Genomic DNA, 22580 nt, shown 5'->3' on the forward strand with positions numbered 1-22580 from the left:
AAATGCTGTGTGCTACCACTTCATGCTTTAGTTATATATTTATTAAAAATGAGTTTCTAAAAAGGAAGTGAGAAACATTCCTGTCCCCACCTTCATCACAATGCTGTTAATAAACTAAGAGGCTAGCCCGGGTTCATGCAACTCCTATATGGCGCTCTATTTGTATTGCATATGGCGCAAACGTTTAGTCTATTAAATCACACAAAATAATTGTTTGAACAGCAGACATGCTGAACTCGTATATTTGAAGGTGCTCACATTTGTGATATTGGGGAAAATGGCAGCTCAGTGAATTAAAACATTTGCCCAGGATCACATAAGTTGAGACCAGTTTATTGGTCAAGAGCATTACATTTAGGTTGCGTAGATTATTTAAGTCACTACACCCGTCGGTCTACTAACATTTTTTATGATTGTTTAGAGGCCTGTCTTGTAAGTACTGGTTGTATCAGAGTAAGGTGGAAGGTAGGACCCTCTGCTTAATTGCTTCATCCTATTAGAATGTGAATTTTATGTAAATATAAGACTTTGTCTGATTACCCTCTAAATACTCTGGATTACACCTCTGCCACTATTAAAATGAGTTCAGTCCACTTTTGTTGATGGTGAGGAGAATCCTAATTTCACTAATGTTGGTCACAGGGTTAAAGTTGGTTAGTAAAATAATTCTCCTATAGGGCTGCCCTTTTGAAATATATAAGGCATGGCTGGTGCTGTTAAGTTACGTCTCCAAATATTTAGCGTTCTCGTCACATACTACCCACTTTGAATCAATGCACACTGAAGGAAAATGTAATACAGCACTTGCTTTCAGGATGTCACATTTTTAGAATATACATCCAAAGCCTGTATAACTTCATCCCTGAGAATGAACCTATTTTTAAAGTTTTCCTGCATTATAGTTTTTTGCTGCACTTATGTTTGTGATAGATCTTACTACCCGTAATTTGCTGCAAGGATTACAGTTCTAGATCTGAAAGAAACAGGTTAGTGTTAGATTCCTTACCTTAGAATATCCCCAGGCGTCAGGCTGGATCCGGAAAGTTTTCATAAGCAGTACAGTTGCGCGTCGGTAGGCGTCGTCTGCGGCTCCGCGTCCGTCGTCGACGTCGTGATCGCCAGGATGACGTTGTCGGAGTACTTAGACGCCACCCTCGCGCACGGATGTCCGTTATTCTTTATTCCGCGCCAGCTAGCGCAGATCCGGGAAAAGCAGTACTCTAAGTCATTCTTTGACTAACTTTTTGATCTATTTTGGATCTCTTTTTCGAGTCTACTTCGACTCCTGGTGCCGTAGGGATGCCCAGCTTCAAGCCGTGCGACGCCTGTCACCGCCTGATGTCGGTGACCGACCCCCACCATCGGTGTCTCTACTGCCTCGGGCCCGACCATGACGACAAGTCGTGCCCCGACTGCCGTGCCTTGACTTCGAAAGCTAGGCGGGGCGGTCCCGCAAGCTACTCAAGATCCGGCAGTTAGCTCCGCGCCGCTCGAGGTCGCGGAGCTGCAGTCGTCCCTCGTCTAGTCCTCGCCAGCACTCGCCGGGCTCCAAGCCCTCCCGTAAGTTGAGGCACTCCAAGAAGAAGTCGAAGAGGCGACATTGCTCTTCTGACGCCGCTCGCGCGACGCGGCTGAGGGTTCCGGCGACACCGCTAGCGCGGCTCCTTTGGAGCCGCAGGGTCCGCCTCCAGGCCCATACCCTCCGGTCCCTGGCCTATGAGCGACGCCGGAGGAGATTCGCGATTTCCTCATTGCCATGAGGACTCACTTCCCTCCATTGAGGCCTGCCGACGTGCCTTCGGGCCTCGCAGACCCAACTTGGGGCCTAGGCGGGCCGGTGGCTCCGGCCCCGGCGCCGTCGGGTACTTCAACTACGACCAGGCTCCGTCATTCCAGCCTGGACACGGTTGAATGGGAGGACTGGGAGGGGTCTGAGGACCCTCTGGCACAGCAGTGCTAGGGGAGGCCAGTGGTCTGGATATATCGCCCAACACTGGATTCATAGCCACGGAGGAGGGGGCTATGTATAGTGTGGTGTTGCGCAGGGCAGCCAAGGCCTTGGCTCTTGAGGTCCCTGCTGCGGCCGTGAGAACTAATCTCCTCACTGAGGTGCTTTAGCCACCAGTAAGCTCCTCGGAGCCTCTCCTGCTGTTAAATGAAGCCCTCACAGACGTTCTGTTGGGCACCTGGTCCAAGCCTTCCACAGTGCCCCCTGTGGATCGGAACGTGGCCCGACGCCACCGCCCTGCTCCAGGCGACCCTAGCTTTCTGTCCGTGCACCCCACCCCAAAGAGCTAGGTGATCCAGGCCTCTACGTCCCAGACTGCATTCCCGACTGCTCCCCCGGATCGGGAATCCAAAAGATTTGTTCAGTTTGGGAAGAAACTGTTCTCCTCATTGAGTTTGGGGTTGCGGTCTTTTAACACCGCTTGCCTTTTGGGCCGTTATACCCACTCTTTGTGGGACATGGTTGTGGACGTGCTGCCCCAGTGCCCGGAGGAGGCCCGTCTCGCCGAAGCCCTTGCGGAGGGGCGGGATGCAGCGCGGTATTCCATCAGATGTGGACTGGATACCACGGACTCGCTGGGAAGGGCGATTTTCCACGACTGGGGCGGTTCGCCGCCAAGACTGGCTGAGGTCCGCCAATTTCTCGGATGATGTCCAGGCCACGCTCATGGACATGCCTTTCGATGGCCGTCGCCTTTTTGGCGACAAAGCAGACAGTGCGCTTGAGCGTTTCAAGGACTCCAGGGCTACGGCCAAGTCCTTGGGCCTGTCGGGCCAGCGCCAGCAATCTTCTGCTTTTCGCCCCTTTCGTGGCCAAAGAAGGGGCACCCTCACATGTCCTGCCAGCCACAGGCCGCAGAACCAGCCTCAACGCAGGACGTGGTAACCGCCGTGGCGATGCCGGGGGACAACGGCAAGGTCAGTCCACATCCGCTACCGCAGCATCTGCCTCGAAGCCTTCCTAGTCCGAGCTTTCAGGCCCATTTGATGCCAGTGGGGGGCAGGGTTCGCCATCACCACCTCCACTGGCGCACCATCACATCGGACAGGTGAGTGCTGCAAATCGCCCAAAGGGGCTACTTTCCCCCCTTCAAGGCTACCCTTCCAGCCATGCCACTGCAATGCCACCGCATTGCAACTTCTGCAGGAGGAAGTTATGGCCCTCTTGGCCAAGGGGGCCATTGAGTGCGATCCTGAGCAAGAAGTAGTATGTGGTTGCTACTCCCACTACTTTCTGGTACCCAAGAAGGGCAAAGGAGGCCTACGCCCTATCTTGGACCTCCGGAGCCTCAACGGCTTCCTCCGGAAGGAGAAGTTCAAGATGCTGACTTTAGCTCAGATCCTAGCTGTCCTAGACCCTGGAGACTGGATTGTAGCGTTGGACTTGCAGGACACATTTCCACATTCCTGTCCTACCGGCGGTTCACGGTAGGCCACGAGCACTTTCAGTTTACCGTGCTCCCCTTAGGCCTTACCAGTGCCCCTCGGGTGTTCACGAAAGTGATGGCGTTGGTCGCAGCTCATCTGCCCAGATCAGGGGTTCCAGTCTTCCCCTATCTCAACGACTGGTTGTTGAAGGTGGGCTCGCCCCAAACAGTAGTTTCCCACCTCCAGACTACGGCCGAACTCCTGCACTCGCGGGGGTTCTCCATCAACGTGCCAAAGTAGCACCTGTGCCCCTCTCAGAATCTCCTTTTCATAGGAGCGGTTCTGGACTCAGCGCAGTTTTGGGTTTATCCCACCGAACAGCGGGTTCGAGATATTCAGGCTCTGATTCCGATCTTTCGGCCTTTATCCCGAGTTTCGGTCAGGTTGACCCTGTGGCTCCTGGGGCTGATGGCCTCCTGCATCCTTCTGGTGCATCACGCCAGGTGGCGGATGCGGGCTCTGCATTGAGACCTGAAGTTTCACTGGGCACATCATCAGGGAAACCTGTCCGACCATGTCCTAATTTCGGAGGGCACTGCGAGTCAGTTGAAGTGGTGGCTCACGAACCGCGATTGGGTCAGTGGCAGATCCCTCTCTCTACCCCAACCGGAGCACGTAGTAGTGACGGATGCGTCCATCCTGGGATGGGGGGCCACATGGGAGAAGCGGAGATCAGAGGCCTCTGGTCTCCAGCAGAGTCCCTGCTCCATATCAACCTTCTGGAGCTGCGGGCGATCCGTCTTGCACTGAAGGCATTCCTTCCCTCTGTCCAGGGAAGTGTAGTGCAGGTGTTCACTGACAGTACCACTGCCATGTGGTACTGCAACAAACAAGGCGGGGTGGGGTCGTGGACCCTTTGTCAGGAGGCTCTGCGCCTCTGGACATGGCAAGGACACCAGGGATTCACCCTGGTGGTTCAACACCTGGCAGGTTCCCTGAACGCCAGGGCAGACTAACTCAGGTGCCGGTGCATGATGGATCACGAATGGCGTGTGAACTCGGGCGTGGCGCAAGGTCTCTTTCGGCAGTGGGGAGAGACTTGGTTAGAACTATTCGCCACCGAAGAGAACGCGCAATGTCATTAGTTCTGCGCGTTGGAATTTCCAAGGCGGCACTTGCTCGGAGACGCTTTTCGTCGCGAGTGGAGCTGCGGTCTGTTGTACGCCTTTCCGCCTGTACCACTTCTGCCCAGAGTGCTGAAGAAGATCAAGTGCGACCGGGGCTAAGTCATCCTTGTGGCTCCGGACTGGGCACGAAGATACTGGTATCCGAGCTACTCCGCATGTCAGTCGATCCCCCGATTTCTCTGCCTCTTCAGGAGCACCTTCTGTCGCAGCAGAAGGGGACTGTCTACCACCTGAACCTGTCCAGTCTCCACCTACATGCGTGGAGATTGAGCGGCGACAGTTGAGGCCATTTGACTTGCCTCCTGAAGTCTGTGATGTGATTCTGGCAGCCAGGCGTCCCTCCACAAAATCGGTATACGCCTGCAGGTGGAGCAAATTTCTGGCATGGTGCACAGCAAAGGCTATGGATCCACTCTTTGCCCCCTTTTCAGAGGTTCTCCTCTTTTTTTCTTTCTCTTGCCCAGCAGGGCTCTGCTCTGGGCACTATCAAGGGCTACCTCTCAGCCATATCAGCCTTCTTGAGACTTCCTGGTCAGCTTCTCTTTTCAAGTCCCCGGTTGTAAATAGATTCTTGAAAGGCATCACACACATGTTTCCTCCTGTTCCCTTTGTGTTGCTTCAGTGGGACTTGAACCTTTTATTGACTTATCTGATGTGCGCTCCCTTTGAGCCACTTCATAACTGTCCTCTACGTCTTCTGACTCTTAAAACTGCATTTCTGGTTGCCATCACCTCTGCCAGGAGAGTGAGTGAGCTCCAGACTCTTATCTTCTAAACCTCCTTTTCTCTCTGTCCATCTGGACAAGGTTGTTCTGAGGACTTGTCCTTCTTTCCTGCCCAAGGTGGTTACAGCCTTTCATATCGGGCAGTCCATCACCTTGCCCACCTTCTTTCCGCCTCCGCATCCCTCGAAAGAGGAAGAGAGTCTCCACCGTCTGGACCCAAAATGTGCGCTCTCTTTCTATCTAGACCACACACGCCAGTTCCGGGTGGATGACCAGCTCTTTATTGGTTACGTGGGAGCTAAGAACGGATAGGCGGTGCACAAGCGGACCATCTCTCGGTGGGTCGTCTTGTCCTCTCAGGCCACAGCGGCTACTACTGCCCTCGGTCAAGGAGTCTCTGTGCAGGACATCTGTCAGGCAGCTACATGGGCCTCGCTGCACACGTTTGCTAGGCACTACTGCCTGGACAGCTGAGTCTGGGGAGATAGCTTTTTCGGCCGTTCCATTCTCCAGGACTTTCTGATGTGATCTTGGTTTGCACACCCACCACCGGGGTTGGTATTGCTGGGGTATCTATTCTAAGGTAAGGAATCTAACACTAACCTGTTTCTTTCAGATGCACAAGATATTTACCTTCGGTAACAATATATCTGTAAGAAACAGTCGTTGGTGTTAGATTCCTTACCACCCCACCCGTCCTCCCCGTTCTGCGAACCGATATCTAGGGTTAAGGTATCTCTTTGAGGGCCCTAGTTTCATGGCACCAGTGTCGGTTTCTATCATGGCTCTGTGTTCCTGGCGCGGAAATCTATGTACAGAACTGACGTCCGCGTGCGAGGGCGGCGTCTAAGTACTCCGATGACATCACCCCGGTAATAACGACGATGGACACGGAGCTGCAGGCGTCGTCTACCGACGCGCAAGGGTATTACTGACGAAAACTTTCCGGATCCAGCCTGACGCCTGGGGATATTCTAAGGTAAGGAATCTAAAATTAACTACTGTTTCTTACAGATACATTATTACCGAAGGTAAGTAACTTGTGCATTGTGTTCTCTAGGAAAACTGGAAATAGTAACCTGCTTCTGTAGTTTTACCTCAGTAGTTTGGTAATATGTTTAATTTTGTACCATAGGTCCAGGTCTAGCAATCAGAGTAATATGTGCCGAAGAACCTTACATCTGCAAAGACTATGCAGAGACCAACAATATACTGAAAATAGTAGCAGATTTTTCTGCAAGTGTTAAAAAGGTAAGTCCTATCTTGTTCGTAACATTTGAACATACCAAGACAGACAGTATACTAATTATTAAACTACGTTAAATGTGTGGTTATGTGTTTTGTAGGTACAGGCGTAGCAAAAAATTACATTATTCCTAGATCCAAAGCACAGTGATTTGAATTAAAGGTTTAGAATACGAGTCTCTCCTAGTCAAATTATTCCACACACCAAGGCCATTTCGTTTGAGGTCCAATATCATGGTGGTTTATAACCCTTTTAGTCTACATTAGATAGAACTGAAAAGACGTTCATAATGAAGTAGTGCATTATGGACTAAATCACTCAGGCTAGGTTTTACCTTTATGGAAGCTTCATTGCAGAGTGCAGTATTTTGGTTTGATACACTTTCTTTCTGCTGACTTGGAATTGTCTGAAGAGCCTTTGTTATTTGGAATTACACATATAACTTGTCATCAGTCATGGACTGCTAAGATTTGGTTATTATTATCTGGTTTGTCTTCCAATGAAAAGCCAAGACACCAGTTCCTCATTAAAATTTTCTCCTTGCTTGATTATCTACATTGATTTAGTATGGGTTAGCTGTCGCCAGTTACAGTCTAGGCTGAATTGCTATTTATTGGGATCGATAGGTCGGGATTGGTTAAATGGAAGCCCTAGTTGTATAATTGTGCTGCCAGCACTTGTCTGAATAGAAGCTGTATTGATCTTTTCTTCTGACTTATTTCATCCAAGAGGCTTATCCCTGACATTTATTTCTTCAGGCTCCCATTCTGCTAGTCTGTCCATTTACCGTTGCTAGCAGTTCAGATGAGGGCGGGGGGGGGGGGGGGGGGGGTCTGTTCCATGAGCCAGCTAACCTGTTCCTCATTGCATCCTATTATAGTATCAATCCCATGTTCCATATGATTTTCATCAGAGGCTTGAAGCAAATCTTTTCTTTCGCTCGGCTTCACCTGAGAAATAAACAGGGCATCCCTATTCTGCACAGTCGGGCTTACAGGTTCTACTGCTTTTCCCCTGGATCTGCCACTATTTATAGTAATGTTGGATCCCTTAATGTTTGTCAACCAAACTGCTGCAACTACTGCAGCTGCTTGAGATGATGTCTGTGATTTATGATTACCTTTATTTGTAGTTCCTTGTCTGTATTAAGCTTCTCTACGGACGTACATTATTTTCATGACTGTTCCATCTAGAGCATAAAGTTATGTTAAATGTATCCACAACTTTCTGCACTCACTTTCTTGTGTGATTTATTGTAAGGGTGTCACTTGGACTACAGTGTATTGGCCGCGTATGCTCACCTGCAGAACTGGGACACTTATTTCACATCCAACAAATTCCTCTCATCTTCTTTTTGTTCTGAGCTTGAGGTCGATATAAGAGGCACTGTTGTGCGTTTTGAGGTTTATATTGAAGCTTTTTATATTTCAGGTTTGAGCAAGGGTTGCTGATAACTTTGCTAATATGGGTGAGGAGTTGACACTTGTGAAATTGGTTTGCTGTAGATAAAAGATCAGAGATCTATTTCTGCCCAGAAGCAACTGGTCCTTGAAATGGAACCAGCGAAGCTAAGTGAGACTTCTTGAACCACCTAGGGTCACTGGCATTTTATTTGCTTTCCTCTTTTGTTGCTCCTTAATGAACTTTACAAGTAGAGGAGAGATTTTGGCAGTATGCAGATTTTAATGCAGTTGTGTAATGAATACCTAGACGAGCAAAAGCTGCGCTGTGGAGTGTTAAAGCATTATTATGTATAGGTAGTGCAGTGTGAGTAATGCAATTTAATTTGACGGAACTAACAGGCTTGAGGAAACACGAACAGTAGAATTAATTGTAAAGTCAATGAACTGGAAACTTAACACTTAGCCTTGTTTTGTATCTTTTGCTACCAGGCAAATATGGAATAAATGTAATGGACTGGTAGGGCTTGGAGCTCAATACACTAGTCAAAACAGTGATATTCGGGAAATGTGTCCTTCCCTGCTTATTATACCTGCTAACATCTCAAGCCATACATGGCCTACCTGCCCCTTCCACAGTGCGCTCTGAGCTGTCAGAGCTAACCTCTGACCCTGACTGGGAGCAAAACAAAGTAATTTCTGAGTGTATGGCAGCTTCGGTTTCTGACAGATTTTATGGTGAACCCAGCTTCAGTCTCCCATGACCATCGAGCAGTGGTGCAACAGAGGGTAGACCGGTATCTGAAAGAGACACGTTAGTGATAGATTCCTTACCTTAGAATATCCCCAGGCGTCAGACTGGATCCGGAAATTTTTGCGTAGCAATACCCCTGCGCGCTGGTAGGCGTCGTCTGCGGCTCCGCGTCCGTCGTCGGCGTCGTGAGCGCCGGGATGACGTCATCGGAGTATATAGACGGCGTCCATGCGCGCTGACGTCAGTTCTTCTTTTTTCCGCGCCAGCTAGCGCAGATCCGGAAGAAGCTCTACCCCCAGTCACTTTTTGACTGAAAACTTTTTTGATCTTTTTGATCCTCTAGTTAGTCGATTCTCGACTATCGGTGCCAGGGATGCCCGGGTTCAAGCCTTGCTCGAAGTGCGGCCGACTCATGTCGGTCACGGACCCCCATCGCCGGTGCCTGAAGTGCTTAGGCCTCGACCACGACGATCGAACCTGCTCCGACTGCCGGGCCCTGACGTCGAAGGCTAGGCGGGAGCGGTCCCGCAAGCGTCTTGAGCTGAGGCAGTCGGCCCCGCGCCGCTCCAGGTCCCGGTCCCGGTCCCACGGGAGGTCGAGGGACAGGTCGCGAGGTCGGAGTCATCGACGTTCCGGGAGTGGACACCGATCGTCTGGTTCCAAGTCCTCAGGTAAGAGGCATGAGAGGTCGGAGCGACACCATCGATCCTCCGACCCGCCCCGTCGCTCGCTCGATGCGACCGGGGATTCGGGCGACACCGCCCACGCGGCTCCGCGGGAGTCGCAAGCGTCGCCGCCTGCCCCACACCTTCGGGTCCCTGGGCACGGCGCGTCGCAGGAGGAGGTCGAGAGGTACCTCATGGCCATGAGGGCCCTCCCTCCTCAGTCGGTTCCCGTGGCGCCTTCGGGCCGATCGGCTCCGTCTGGAGGTCCTTCCGGGTCGGGCGCTTCGGCCCCGACGACGTCGGGTGCTTCGGGCCCGGCGCCGCTGGCGACTTCGGTCCCGGCGCCGCGCGACCTCGCTGGATCCGGCTTCGGATCCGGGACCTCGCCGGTCGACCTTACGACCTCGCCGGCGACGTCCCTTCAGGTGTCGTCCCCGGCAGCCGAAGTGGTTGCCGACCCCAATGCTTCCTACGGTCCTACTCAGGTGTCGGAGGGGCGCCGCTGGGCGCCGATTCCGTCGGCCTTCGGAGAGTTCTATCTCCACGAGGAGGCCCTGGCTGTTAATCCTGGTCTCCAGGAGCCGGGTGACGAGGAGCAATGGGAGGGGTCCGAGGACCCTCTGGCACGTGATTGCCAGTCACATCAGGACTGGACATATGAGCTTGGGGAGGCCAGTGGTATTGACACCTCGCCAGACACTGGATTTACGTCGCCCCCGACTGTGGCTTCGGAGGCGGGTTCTGCTTACAGTGTAGTGTTGACGAAGGCAGCTAAGGCCCTAAACCTTGAGCTCCCCGTCGCGGCCGTGAGGACTAATCTCCTCACTGAGGTCCTCAAACAGCAGTCCGGCTCCGCGGAGCCCCTTCTGCCGTTCAATGAGGCCTTGTGTGACGTTCTGCTGGGCACTTGGTCCAAGCCCGCCACAGGTCCCCCTGTGGATAGGAACGTGGCCAGACGCTACCGCCCGGCACCGGGCGACCCTTGCTTTTTGTCCACCCACCCCACCCCCGAGAGCCTGGTCATCCAGGCCTCCAACTCCCAGACCGCATTCCCTTCGGCCCCGCCCGACAGGGAATCCAAGAGATATGAGCAGTTCGGGAAGAAGGTCTTCTCGTCTGTGAGCCTAGGGCTCCGGTCAGTGAACACCAACTGTCTCTTGGGCCGCTACACCCACACTCTGTGGGACACGGTTGCGGAGGTGCTGCCACAATGCCCTGAGGAGGTCAGGGCTAAACTCAGCCAAACCCTTGCGGACGGCAGAGATGCAGCACGCTTTTCTATCCGGTGTGGGCTGGATACCACGGACTCACTGGGCAGGGCGATGGCAACGACGGTGGCGGTTCGACGCCACGCCTGGTTGAGGTCCGCCAATTTCTCGGCCGATGTCCAGGCCACTCTTCTGGACATGCCGTTTGATGGCCGTCGCCTCTTCGGCGACAAGGCAGACCATGCGCTGGAACGTTTTAAGGACTCCAGGGCCACGGCCAAGTCCTTGGGCCTTACGGCCCCACGCCAGCAATCGGGTGCCTTTCGCTCCTTTCGTGGCCACGGAAGGGGCGCCCCACCACGGACCGTCAGCCACGCGCCGCAGAATGTTCAGCAACGCGGTGGCGGCCGTGGGAACCGCCGTGGCGGTGGTCGGGGCCAGCGGCGAGGCCAGTCCACACCTCCCTCAGCAGCCCCCGCCTCAAAACCTTCCTAGTCCGAGTTTTCAGGCCCATGTGACGCCTGTGGGAGGCAGGGTTCGCCATCACCTCTCCCACTGGCATTCAGTCACTTCGGACAGGTGGGTGCTGCAAATTGTCCGAAGGGGTTTCTCCCTCCCCTTCGAGTCTTCCCCTCCATCCATGCCACCTCAATACCACCGTGTGTCGGGGGATCACTTGCAACTTCTGCAAGAGGAGGTTTCGGCCCTCTTGGCCAAGAGGGCCATCGAGCGCGTTCCTGGGCCAGAAGTAGGACGTGGCTGTTACTCCCACTACTTTCTGGTACCCAAAAAGGGCAAAGGGGGCCTACGCCCTATCTTGGATCTGCGGAACGTCAACGGCTTCCTCCGGACGGAGAAGTTCAAGATGCTCACTTTGTCTCAGGTCCTAGCTGCCCTGGACCCAGGAGACTGGATGGTAGCGTTGGACTTGCAGGACGCCTATTTCCACATCCCCGTCCTGCCGGCCCACCGGCGTTACCTGCGGTTCACGGTAGGCCAAGAGCACTTTCAGTTTACCGTGCTCCCCTTCGGCCTTACCAGCGCCCCACGGGTGTTCACGAAGGTGATGGCGGTGGTCGCAGCCCATCTGCGCAGGCAAGGGGTGTCAGTCTTCCCCTACCTCGACGACTGGTTGTTGAAGGCGGGCTCGCCCCAGACAGTCGTCACCCACCTCCAGACTACGGCCGACCTCCTGCACTTGCTGGGGTTTTCCATCAATGTGCCGAAGTTGCACCTGTGTCCCTCTCAGAAGCTCCTTTTCATCGGAGCGGTTCTCGACTCGGCGCAGTTTCGGGTTTACCCACCCGAGCAGCGGGTTCGGGATATTCAGGCTCTGATTCCTGTCTTCAGACCGTTATCCCGGGTCTCGGTCAGGTTGACGCTGCGGCTTCTGGGACTGATGGCCTCCTGCATCCTTCTGGTGCGTCACGCCAGGTGGCGGATGCGGGCTCTGCAGTGGGACCTGAAGTTTCAGTGGGCCCAGCATCAGGGCAACCTGTCCGATCATGTCCTGATCTCGGAGGGCACTGCGAAGCAGCTGCAGTGGTGGCTCACGGACCGCGACTGGGTCAGTGGCAGACCCCTCTCTCTACCCCAGCCGGAGCACGTAGTTGTGACGGACGCGTCCCTCCTGGGCTGGGGAGGCCACATGGGAGAGGCGGAGATCAGAGGCCTCTGGTCTCCGGCGGAGTCCCGGCTCCACATCAACCTTCTGGAGCTGCGGGCGATTCGTCTTGCACTGAAGGCATTCCTCCCCTCTGTCAGGGGGAGCGTGGTGCAAGTGTTCACCGACAACACCACCGCCATGTGGTACTGCAACAAACAGGGCGGTGTGGGGTCATGGACACTTTGCCAGGAGGCTCTGCGCCTCTGGCAGTGGCTGGAACATCAGGGCGTGACTCTGGTGGTTCAACACCTGGCAGGTTCTCTGAATGCCAGGGCGGACGAACTCAGCCGCCGGTGCATGATGGATCACGAATGGCGTCTGAACTCGGACGTGGCGCAAGGTCTCTTTCGACAGTGGGGAGAGCCTTGGTTAGATCTATTCGCCACAGAAGAGAACGCGCAATGTCAGCAGTTCTGCGCGTTGGAGTTTCCAAGGCGGCACTCGCTCGGAGACGCTTTTCGTCGCGAGTGGAGCTGCGGCCTGTTGTACGCCTTTCCGCCTATACCTCTTCTGCCCAGAGTGCTGAAGAAGATCAGGCACGACCGGGCCCAAGTTATCCTTGTGGCTCCGGACTGGGCTCGAAGATACTGGTATCCCGAGCTACTCAGCATGTCAGTTGATCCCCCGATTCGTCTGCCTCTTCGGGAGGACCTTCTGTCGCAGCAGCAGGGGACGGTCCTGCACCCGAACCTGTCCAGTCTCCACCTACAAGCTTGGAGATTGAGCGGCGGCAGTTGAGGCCATTTGACTTGCCTCCCGAAGTCTGTGACATCATTCTGGCAGCCAGGCGTCCCTCCACAAAGTCGGTATACGCCTGCCGGTGGAATAGATTTGTGGCATGGTGCGCAGCAAAGGCTGTGGATCCCCTCTCTGCACCCCTTTCGGAAGTGCTGCTCTTTCTTCTTTCCCTTGCCCAGCAGGGCTCTGCTCTGGGCACTCTTAAAGGGTACCTTTCTGCTCTTTCAGCCTTCTTGAGGCTACCAGATCAGCCTTCTTTGTTCAAGTCCCCTATAGTGAGTAGATTTCTGAAGGGCATCACGCACATGTTCCCTCCTGTTCCCTTCGTGATGCCCCAGTGGGACTTGAATCTTGTTCTCACCTATCTGATGTGTGCTCCCTTTGAGCCACTTCATAACTGTCCTCTTCGTCTCCTTACGCTGAAGACGGCCTTCCTGGTTGCCATCACCTCTGCCAGGAGGGTGAGTGAGCTCCAGGCTCTTTCTTCTTCTCCGCCTTTCCTGTCTGTTCATCCTGATAAGGTGGTGTTGCGTACACGACCTTCCTTTCTGCCCAAGGTTGTCACGGCCTTCCACATCGGGCAGTCCATCACCTTGCCCACCTTCTTTCCGCCTCCGCATCCCTCGAAAGAGGAAGAGAGGCTCCACCGTCTGGATCCAAAACGTGCGCTCTCCTACTACCTGGACCGCACTCGCCAATTCCGGGTGGATGACCAACTCTTCGTTGGTTACGTGGGCGCGAAGAAGGGAAAGGCTGTACACAAGAGGACCATCTCCAGGTGGATCATCTTGTGCATCCAAGCATGCTACTCTATGGCGAGGAAGGAGCCCCCGGCTGGGTTGCGGGCTCACTCCACTCGGGCCACGGCGACAACAACTGCCCTGGGCCGCGGTGTCCCCCTGCAGGACATCTGTCAGGCAGCCACGTGGGCCTCGCTGCACACGTTCGCAAGACACTACTGCCTGGACAGTCAAGTCCGGAGGGATGGCTTCTTTGGCCGTTCCGTACTCCAGGACTTTCTGGTGTGATATTGGTTCGCAGACCCACCACCGGGGTTGGTATTGCTGGGGTATCTATTCTAAGGTAAGGAATCTATCACTAACGTGTCTCTTTCAGATGCACAAGTTACTACTTGTGTAACGATATATCTGTAAGAGACATTAGTTAGTGATAGATTCCTTACCGCCCTCCCATCCTCCCCGTTCTGCGAACCGATATTTAGGGTTAAGGTCATCCCCTTTCAGGGCCCTAGTTTCAATGGCACCAGTGTTAGTTCTATCATGGCTCTGCGTATCTGGCGCGGAAAAGCTGTGTTATCAGAACTGACGTCAGCGCGCATGGACGCCGTCTATATACTCCGATGACGTCATCCCAGCGCTCACTACGCCGACGACGGACGCGGAGCCGCAGACGACGCCTACCAGCGCGCAGGGGTATTGCTACGCAAAAATTTCCGGATCCAGTCTGACGCCTGGGGATATTCTAAGGTAAGGAATCTATCACTAACTAATGTCTCTTACAGATATATCGTTACACAAGTAGTAACTTGTGCACTAGAACTTCTGGAGGTCTTGCATGGTCAGGGGTCGATGAATGGATTGCAAGGATCCGACCTACAGCTACCAGGTGTGAGGGAGGACCACAGAGTAGGGTGGACCAGTAGCTATGCTGAATGCTTCTGTTACCACCTGCATCCCCACCCACAGTATGCATGTGCCTACGTGGCATGCTCCTTGTTCAGTAAAGCGTGGCTGTTGGGGTGACAACTTCTAGAGTTTGCCCCACTTGCAAGCAGAAAATCATATAGATTGACCCCTCTCACACCGTACACTGCTTTTCTCACTCCTTAAACATTTTCTTCAAAGAACTTTGTTTAAAATTAAACAACAAAAGGACAGACCTGCTACTGTAACTTTAACATCTTGCCGTCTTCAACACTATCTGGAGCCTATTACTCCTGCAGTACAGCCTGAAGATACCTTCTTATAGATTAAAAGATTGTGATAAGAATGAATAATTGATGTTTTTTTGAGGGATGAAGTAATTCCAGCGGTCCTGACCATTTTTGTCCAGACGATTTTGACATCTGGTAAAATTAGCAACTTTCAGGTTGCTAAAGTTTAATGACCAGAGAGACTGAAAAGGGAATACGTTTACAAAAGATGAGGCTCCACAACCAGACAAAAGCTTAGACGATTCAAATTCTAGATCAAGTATGAGAAGCTAGTGTAGTGCTTTTACATCCCTATTATTCAATTTCAGTTAACGGAAAATGAAATTGAAAATATAGGTGTTCTAAATTACCAGCCATTGACATGTCTGCACTACAAAACCATGAATACTAATGTTCTTTTGGTCCCTGCATTCTCAAATTAGTTTATTCAGCAGTGAGGACAGCTACCAAATTAAAAATGTGTAAACCCAGATTCATTATGCTGAGTACCTCTACTTCAAGAGGGTAAAACACAGGAACTGGGAAACAAACGATCAAGTACTCCTTCCTTAGCCAATAGGATAACACATTCAGCTGTATTCATGGCAGGGTGTAACAGATATGAAATACCTTTGTATCACATTCTGCTGGAAACAAAATTGGCATGTTCGTAGATCGTCATCAGGCCTCAAACTATTTATAAAATGGAAGAATGGATTTGATAAGATCCGGTTTCATCGGAAGGGAGTAGGTCTTCAGAGACAAACATTCTTGCGATCCTCTGGGTTCATGCTCGAGGGGCAGTACTAAGATGAAGGTAGCACCATACCTCATGAGTTGTATGACTTGAGGGGAGGTATAGTGACTTTATACTCCATAACTGGCACATTATAATGGTTTTTGGGTTTTGCTTTCTACCCTAACACTGCTTTCAGGAGTTAAATGTTTTTAATGACTCATTTAGGATCTATAACTGAATACATTCACTGTGACATCTCATGATTTATTCAAAAGAAAAAATCAGTCACAGTGGTAAAAGCAATGAGACCTCATTGAGTGGATCGCCCATACTAGCAAGGGTCATTGAAGAGTAGATCCTGTTTTAACACATATTCTTGTTAAATCCGCTGATCCAAAAGGGGACCTATGGTTCCTCTGGAGCCACATTGGCTCCACGGACCCAAGGAAACAATGGCTCTTCGTCATGGGATCCTTGGAGTAAAATGAATGGTAGGTGCACAGCTCTGATATGGACTCTAACGGCAGGAGGATTTAGGTGCATGGCTTAGGTTTAGTGCCCACATTCTGAGGATGCTGAACACCGGTGAATATGGGGCCTGGGTATTCAGGGATGCACTCAGCAGGTTCTGGAGGGGAACAGGAACAAAGATAATGCCCTATTTCCAGGTCTTGCTCCACAGGGGCTAGATGCAGGGTGTCACCTCCTGCACGCAGTTCCTGCAGTACATGGCCAGAGGCTCCGTGATCTTGAGCTCAGTACTTCTTGTGATGGTGCTCATTTCTTGTATGCTCCTTTTATGAATTCTTTACATTGTGATTCGAGAGAGCAGACTGGTCTAGAGGTCTTGTGCAAGTGCTTCTTTGAAGTGAAAACCTCTTCCTTCAAGTTGTCTGAAGCTGCGTGGTAGAAGAATCTGAATGTACAGTTAGTCTGCAGAGTAACACTGTGCCTCAGGTAGAATAAGCACTACTGAATCCTCTTCAGCTGCAAGTAAAAAGGTGATGTTCTTCTTTGTAGCTGAGGGAGGTTCATAAGATAAGATAGATGAAATTCTCGCAGGCCTTGCTTCTCTACGGCACCCAGGAGTGAGGGAGAGGGTGGTTGTCTGTACATTAAACTTTGGGTGTAAATATTAAATAACAACCCGCCACTGGTCGTATGGACCTTTGATCTTATGGCCCTTTGATCGTCGACAAGAAGTAAGGAGCACTTGTCTACATCAGTCCAACAGCATGTTAAGTAGTAAATCACTTTTTTCTCAAAAGAATTAGTGTGAATTTTATTTGAATTCATTGTAGTTTTTCATCTTTTATTCATTAAGCATTAATCTGTAGATCTCCGCATTAAAAATGTATATAATCCAGCAATCGATATTTGATTATAAAATAGAATACATTATTTGTTAAGATAACAGTTCATAAGGTAATAATACAGAAAGGATATTCCATAAACGAAAATTAACTAATCTAAGTACATTTGGACTAATGAGAGAATAAGTGTCCGTTCAGATACCCTTAAAATGTATTTTTGTATTTGAGCTTATATAGCGCACAGCTACCCACAAAGGGTTTCCCGGCGCTTGCTTAGGGAACCCGTCCTGGTATTCCCCTGTGAGATAACCCCAGCAGGGTATCCACAAGGTGAAAGCCAGGCATCCCGCCGCGAGGGGCCGTTGTGGAGATTAAGCAAGCTATTGCCCAGAGTCGCAGAGTGTGAACCCGTGAGTCGAGAAGGCACCGGAGCGAGAATTATCGAGTCCGTGAAATTTTTTAGCCCAAGACCCGCCGAGGCGGGGAATTGAACCCTGGTCCAGGGCCGATCTCAGCTTCCAGGTCTGCCGCCTCTAACCCCTGAGCCACATGAGTGAGGGTCAATTGCACAAGCATGAATCTTTTGCATTATCAACTGGAAAGTATTCTCAGTTTATAATTCAGCAGACAATCGGTAAAATCTAAATAAGGAGCCTCCTGTTAGCGGAAGGAATCAAGCATTATTCTGCTACTCTGGGAACACACATTAATATAAACACACAATATTTTCTGTTGCAACATTATTTTCCTTCGTCTCTGGGGTCCTCCAATAGAATTTGAGTAAACTCCTGTGAATAGATAAACTCATAATTTTCCCAGACTGGTACAGTAGTCTTAAAAAATGAGAACTGAAAAATTACATTGTTGATATTCTGTGTTCCAGACTGTTCTTCTCATGACTCATTTTTTTTTCTGTTGCCTCCTCTCCTCCTAGTTTTAACTTTACTATCAGTTGTCTAATTAAAAACAAGTGTCTGTTCAAGAGCGAACATAAGACCTTTGGAAAATTACATCATCTGCAAAAGTGAGAAAAACAGTGTGTGCAAAAAACTATTAAGTGTGAAAAAACAATCCTTTCAGCGTTAATGCATTATTTTCAGTTAATATGGCATCAGCAGTTAGGCTAACGTATTTCAGAACTTTTATTTCCGATTTAGGCCTATAATTTTTAAGTAGGATTGCCTACTGCACATTTTGCATTTAATGTATGTACTTATTTAAACTTAGGATATGCATATTATTTACAAAATGCATTTTTGTTTGCATCATCAGTGTCCAACACCCAGTATCCCTATCCCCGAACACCCCCGCCCGCACGATTGTTGAAAAACCACCTCAGTATCATATTTACAAATTTCTCTACTGAGGCATTTCTTTTTTTAGCATCCTGTCCACACACAAAATAGACTCCAGGAATAACGGAGTCTCTCCTGTTACAGTTTGTACAGTTCCTCTCAAAACATTGAATGTGTTCAGTTACTTATCCCAATGTATCTTTCTAAACCGGTATCTCCTTTTATAAACACATAATTTTCCATTTTGGCGGTCTAATTTTAATTTTGTATAAACCATTTTTTTAACTTGTGTTTATTAAACATTGTCAGAGTATGGTACATTACAGGCTGTCGTATATGGAAATTGTACAAACTAAGGAATATATATCATCCTACAGGTGGCAGTACACTTTAACTAAGTCTTATTGAACCTGTGAAGTATGTCGGTGGACCCGGCTCAGTAGCATCATGATAGAATATAGAGTTTCATATCAATAACTCAAATATACAGCGCATTAGATCTGGGAATGAGCCACCCAAGGAAAAACATAATACTCATTAACCGTGGAGCCGTAAGGAGTGTGATCACCACCTCAATCCAGTAAAAATAAGGCAGGAATAGGAATTTAGGGCCCTGGGCTTTCAAGAAACGCCAGCTGCCTCCCTCAGACTGGGGATAATCAGGGGGGATAAACAGAGGTAGGAGATGTAGACTATGGTTGCAACCATCCAGAAACCAGTCCTTCCCCCCCGAGCCCCCCACACCCCCAACCCTCCCCCTGAACACCAAACGGACACGGGGAAGGTAGTCACTCCCACCTGTATTGTCTTCGCGGGTGGCCCCTCATCCCACCTACATCCTACACTTGCAAGCTCTGCCATTGAACATTCAGACATTTTGAGGAATTGCTAGCCACTCCCACAGTCAGTTGGTGTAACCCCTGGTAGTTTTTCATCCATCATTAGTCCTTCCAACACATCTCTCCAGCTCTCTAAATCACAGTCTGCGTTCTCATCAGTGCAGACCCATCCTTGCTGTTCTATTTCTGAAACCTCTTCCTGCAGTTGTTTAATTTCTGCCCAAGTATCATCCACTGACAACATCAAAAAGGTAGTGTCCTCATCAGATTCATTTGAATATTGTTAATTGTGTACGTCTTCAAGTGCACAATATTGTGAAACTTGATCAGCACATTGGTTTTCAACTGTGACATAGTCATTGCCGCTTCTGTGGGGTGCACATTTAACTACTGCAATCTCTTGAGGCATCTAAAAAGTCTTAACAATTTTATTACATGAGACCCTACACTGCACAGAGGATCGAAACGTCGTTGACTCGAAGCAAAAGCGAACCATTAATACGTGCATATCATTGTGTATAGCTGTTGCACATTATATATATACTTGATGGTCGACTTTTAAAGAACTGTGGAAACCTTGTAAAAATATTGTCACAACTTAGCATTGTTATTTACGGTTCCTATTTGCACTGGGACACTACGCACAATTGTTTATTTAATTTTATCTCATGCTCCTGGTATTGTATATACTGCTTCCTCCGTTATATACTATAAAATCTGAAGTGATATATTGAATCGTTAGTATTGGTGGTCCTTTACCTTCTGACAGCACATTAACCCTTTACATTGCTATTACGCACAGTATTAATATCATAACAGATAATTCCAGTCTATAGGAACCACTGTTTCTGAAAGTACTTTACCAACCCTGGTTCCTCAGTGAGTAGGGTTCCCCTGTTTTTGTTCTTGAGGCCGTTATGAAGCAGCAGGGTCAAGAGTGGTTGAAAAATATGCCACAGGTCTTCGAAAGTCTCCATGCATCTGAGTAAACACTGATAGCGTGCAGCCCTCCCTCCTACAGCAAAACAATGTGAACATTTTACTGCTGTAATGATGAATTCCTAGTGCCGGGGCACGACGGAGACTGTCTCTGCTCTAGGAATGCTTTCAAGCAATTTTTATCCCATGGAAGCAGATCAGGCATATCTTTGTGCGTCAGCTTCCGTAAAAGCTTGGCCTTTAGGGTAAAGTTTGGTATCCATTGTCTTCAGGAGCCAACCATCCAAGGAGCATTCTGACTTCTCTCTGAGGTCTGGATGGGCTCATCTTCAGAATTCTCTATTCTCTCCTGTGACACCTATCTCAGTCCCTCTCAAAGAGATGCCCCAAATTTAGATTTTCTTTTTGACAGTATTGTAATTTGCTCAGGAAAACCTTGTGTCAATTTTCAGCCTGATGTTTTAAAAGAGCTGTTATGTCCTGTTTAAAAGTTTCTTGCATACTTGATGCCCCAAGCAAGTCATCAACGTATTGTACAAGAACTAAATTGCAAAGCATCTGCAGAGTCTCAAGAGTCTTTTTCAAGACCTGATTGAAGATCGAAGGACTCTCTATATTCCTCTGGAACACAACTCCATGCCAAAACTCTGTCTCTAAACACACATGACTGTTCTTGTGCAACAGGATATAGAAAATGGCAGACATCCTCAGTACCTCAAGACAACATGGGACAACTATGCTGTTAATTTTTCAAAGCTTCTGTAGAATTGTATGGTTCTCATTGGGTTTCTGTAAACCCATTTTAGGCAAATTGCAAGGATTTCCGACAATTGCTTTAAAAAGCCCCTGTTTTAGCATGTTTTCATCACTTGTGTTATTCCTGCCTCTGGTGTTGGATTATAAAGTGGTGTAGTTGGGACACCGCATTTGGTTTTATTTTAATTTGGGCTGGTTCTAAACCTTTACTTAGTCAGATATCTTTATTTTACAGTATTTATCAAATCAGAGGCAAGTCCTCTACCTTTCTTACAGGATACAATCCTACAGTTGTTTCTATTCAGGGCATTTTAAATTCAACTACTTCCTCAGGCGTTTGAAATTCAACACCATCCGATGTGCAGTAAATAGTGCAATTTAATTTGCAAAAAAGATCCCTTCCGTACAAATTTACAGGACTTGAATCACATACCAGAAATTGATGGTCCTCCTCAAATGAACCTATTTTTACTGGAACTTTCTTTGAAACAGTATTAGTTATTTGTTTATTTTTAACAACTACAACTTGGGTTCTTTCCAGAAAGGGGTAGGTCTGAGACTTCCGTTGTTCTAACAGTGGAATATGTAGCTCCTTCTGCAAATTGTCCATTCTGGTCTTCCTCAAAGACTGCACCAAGTACACAATCTTCCTCCCGCTCCAGGCTCCATCATTGGGAATTGTCAGAATCAGAACATCAGAAACTGTTGAAATGGATTACCTATATTCGGAGGCAATCGGAGCTTGTGGGACCTGCATCATAGGAACTTGCGATTGTGCAGGCATCTGCATTCGTGCATTTGCATTTGTTGGTCTAGAACCTGAACTGGAACATTTTGCATGTGTGTTTGATTTATCCCTTGCATTTGCCCATCACCTCTCACTTGATTTGGATTCTGTCTACCTTCTCTCTTCCAGTGCCCAAGCCTGTTACAGTAATGGCAAGGAGTTAATTTCTTCAGTGTTGCAATGTTTACTCTGGAGTTTGGATCAACCGGAACATCTCAACCACCACCATGAGATTTAGTCCACCATGAACCATCTGTCCTCTGTTCTGAAACCCAACACCCTGCATTCCATCAACATTTCCTACATGTGACTGATTCTGAAATCCCTACTGAGCTAGTTTAGTTTGCGCTAGCATAAACTTTTCTTTAAGTGTCTGCTTCACTACGGTATTTTACATACCTGTCTTACTTCACACTCCCGAATAAAAGAAATTCAGCACTCCTCAGCGGAGGCACTCACAAATAAAGCAAGAAAACACCTGGAAAGGGGCTGTACCCTCACCAAATAAGGCACATCAAGAGACAGTTTTCAGAATAAAGTGTGGGGTTTTAATCGTGCAACACCCTCGAACAGAAAGGGTTTCCCAGATGTCAAATGAAAAACAACATGCAAATGTAAATATACCTATAAATATATGTATGTGTAAGAAAATAAACACAAGCAGATAATTCTAGTAAAACACATGCAGATAATAAACACTCACAAGATAATAATGAAACGTTCACCAGTGAAATGCAAGGGAGCAAACCCTAAGCAGATAATAATAATTGATGGAACATTCACAAGTGAAATGAGAAGAAGATAATACTAATACTAATGGACTTCCAATGCAAGAAACGAGCGCTGTCAAATACAAGTAATCAAATACAAGAAATAAGCACTGGTAAATGAAAGACTCAAATATAAAGAGCATGTATACACAGGATGGAAGCATATAAAATATATACACAGAATACACCAGATAATGCCAATCAACAAGAACTAATAAATAATAATACTTCAGAGGCTGGTCACT

At 49.0% G+C, this 22580-nt stretch overlaps 1 protein-coding gene across 1 annotated transcript in view; it reads left to right on the forward strand.

Annotated features, from left to right (window-relative positions):
• The window catches only part of GMPS (guanosine monophosphate synthase), a 433428-nt gene that overhangs the window by 227357 nt on the left and 183491 nt on the right, over window positions 1-22580 (forward strand). Inside the window, exon 11 of the mRNA XM_086944124.1 lies at window positions 6423-6538. Within this exon, the coding sequence (XP_086800250.1) occupies window positions 6423-6538 (116 nt within the window). The remainder of the gene's footprint in view (window positions 1-6422; window positions 6539-22580) is intronic.

The sequence above is a fragment of the Lissotriton vulgaris genome, chromosome 11 (genome assembly GCF_964263255.1).
Source record: "Lissotriton vulgaris chromosome 11, aLisVul1.2, whole genome shotgun sequence".
Taxonomy (NCBI): domain Eukaryota; kingdom Metazoa; phylum Chordata; class Amphibia; order Caudata; family Salamandridae; genus Lissotriton; species Lissotriton vulgaris.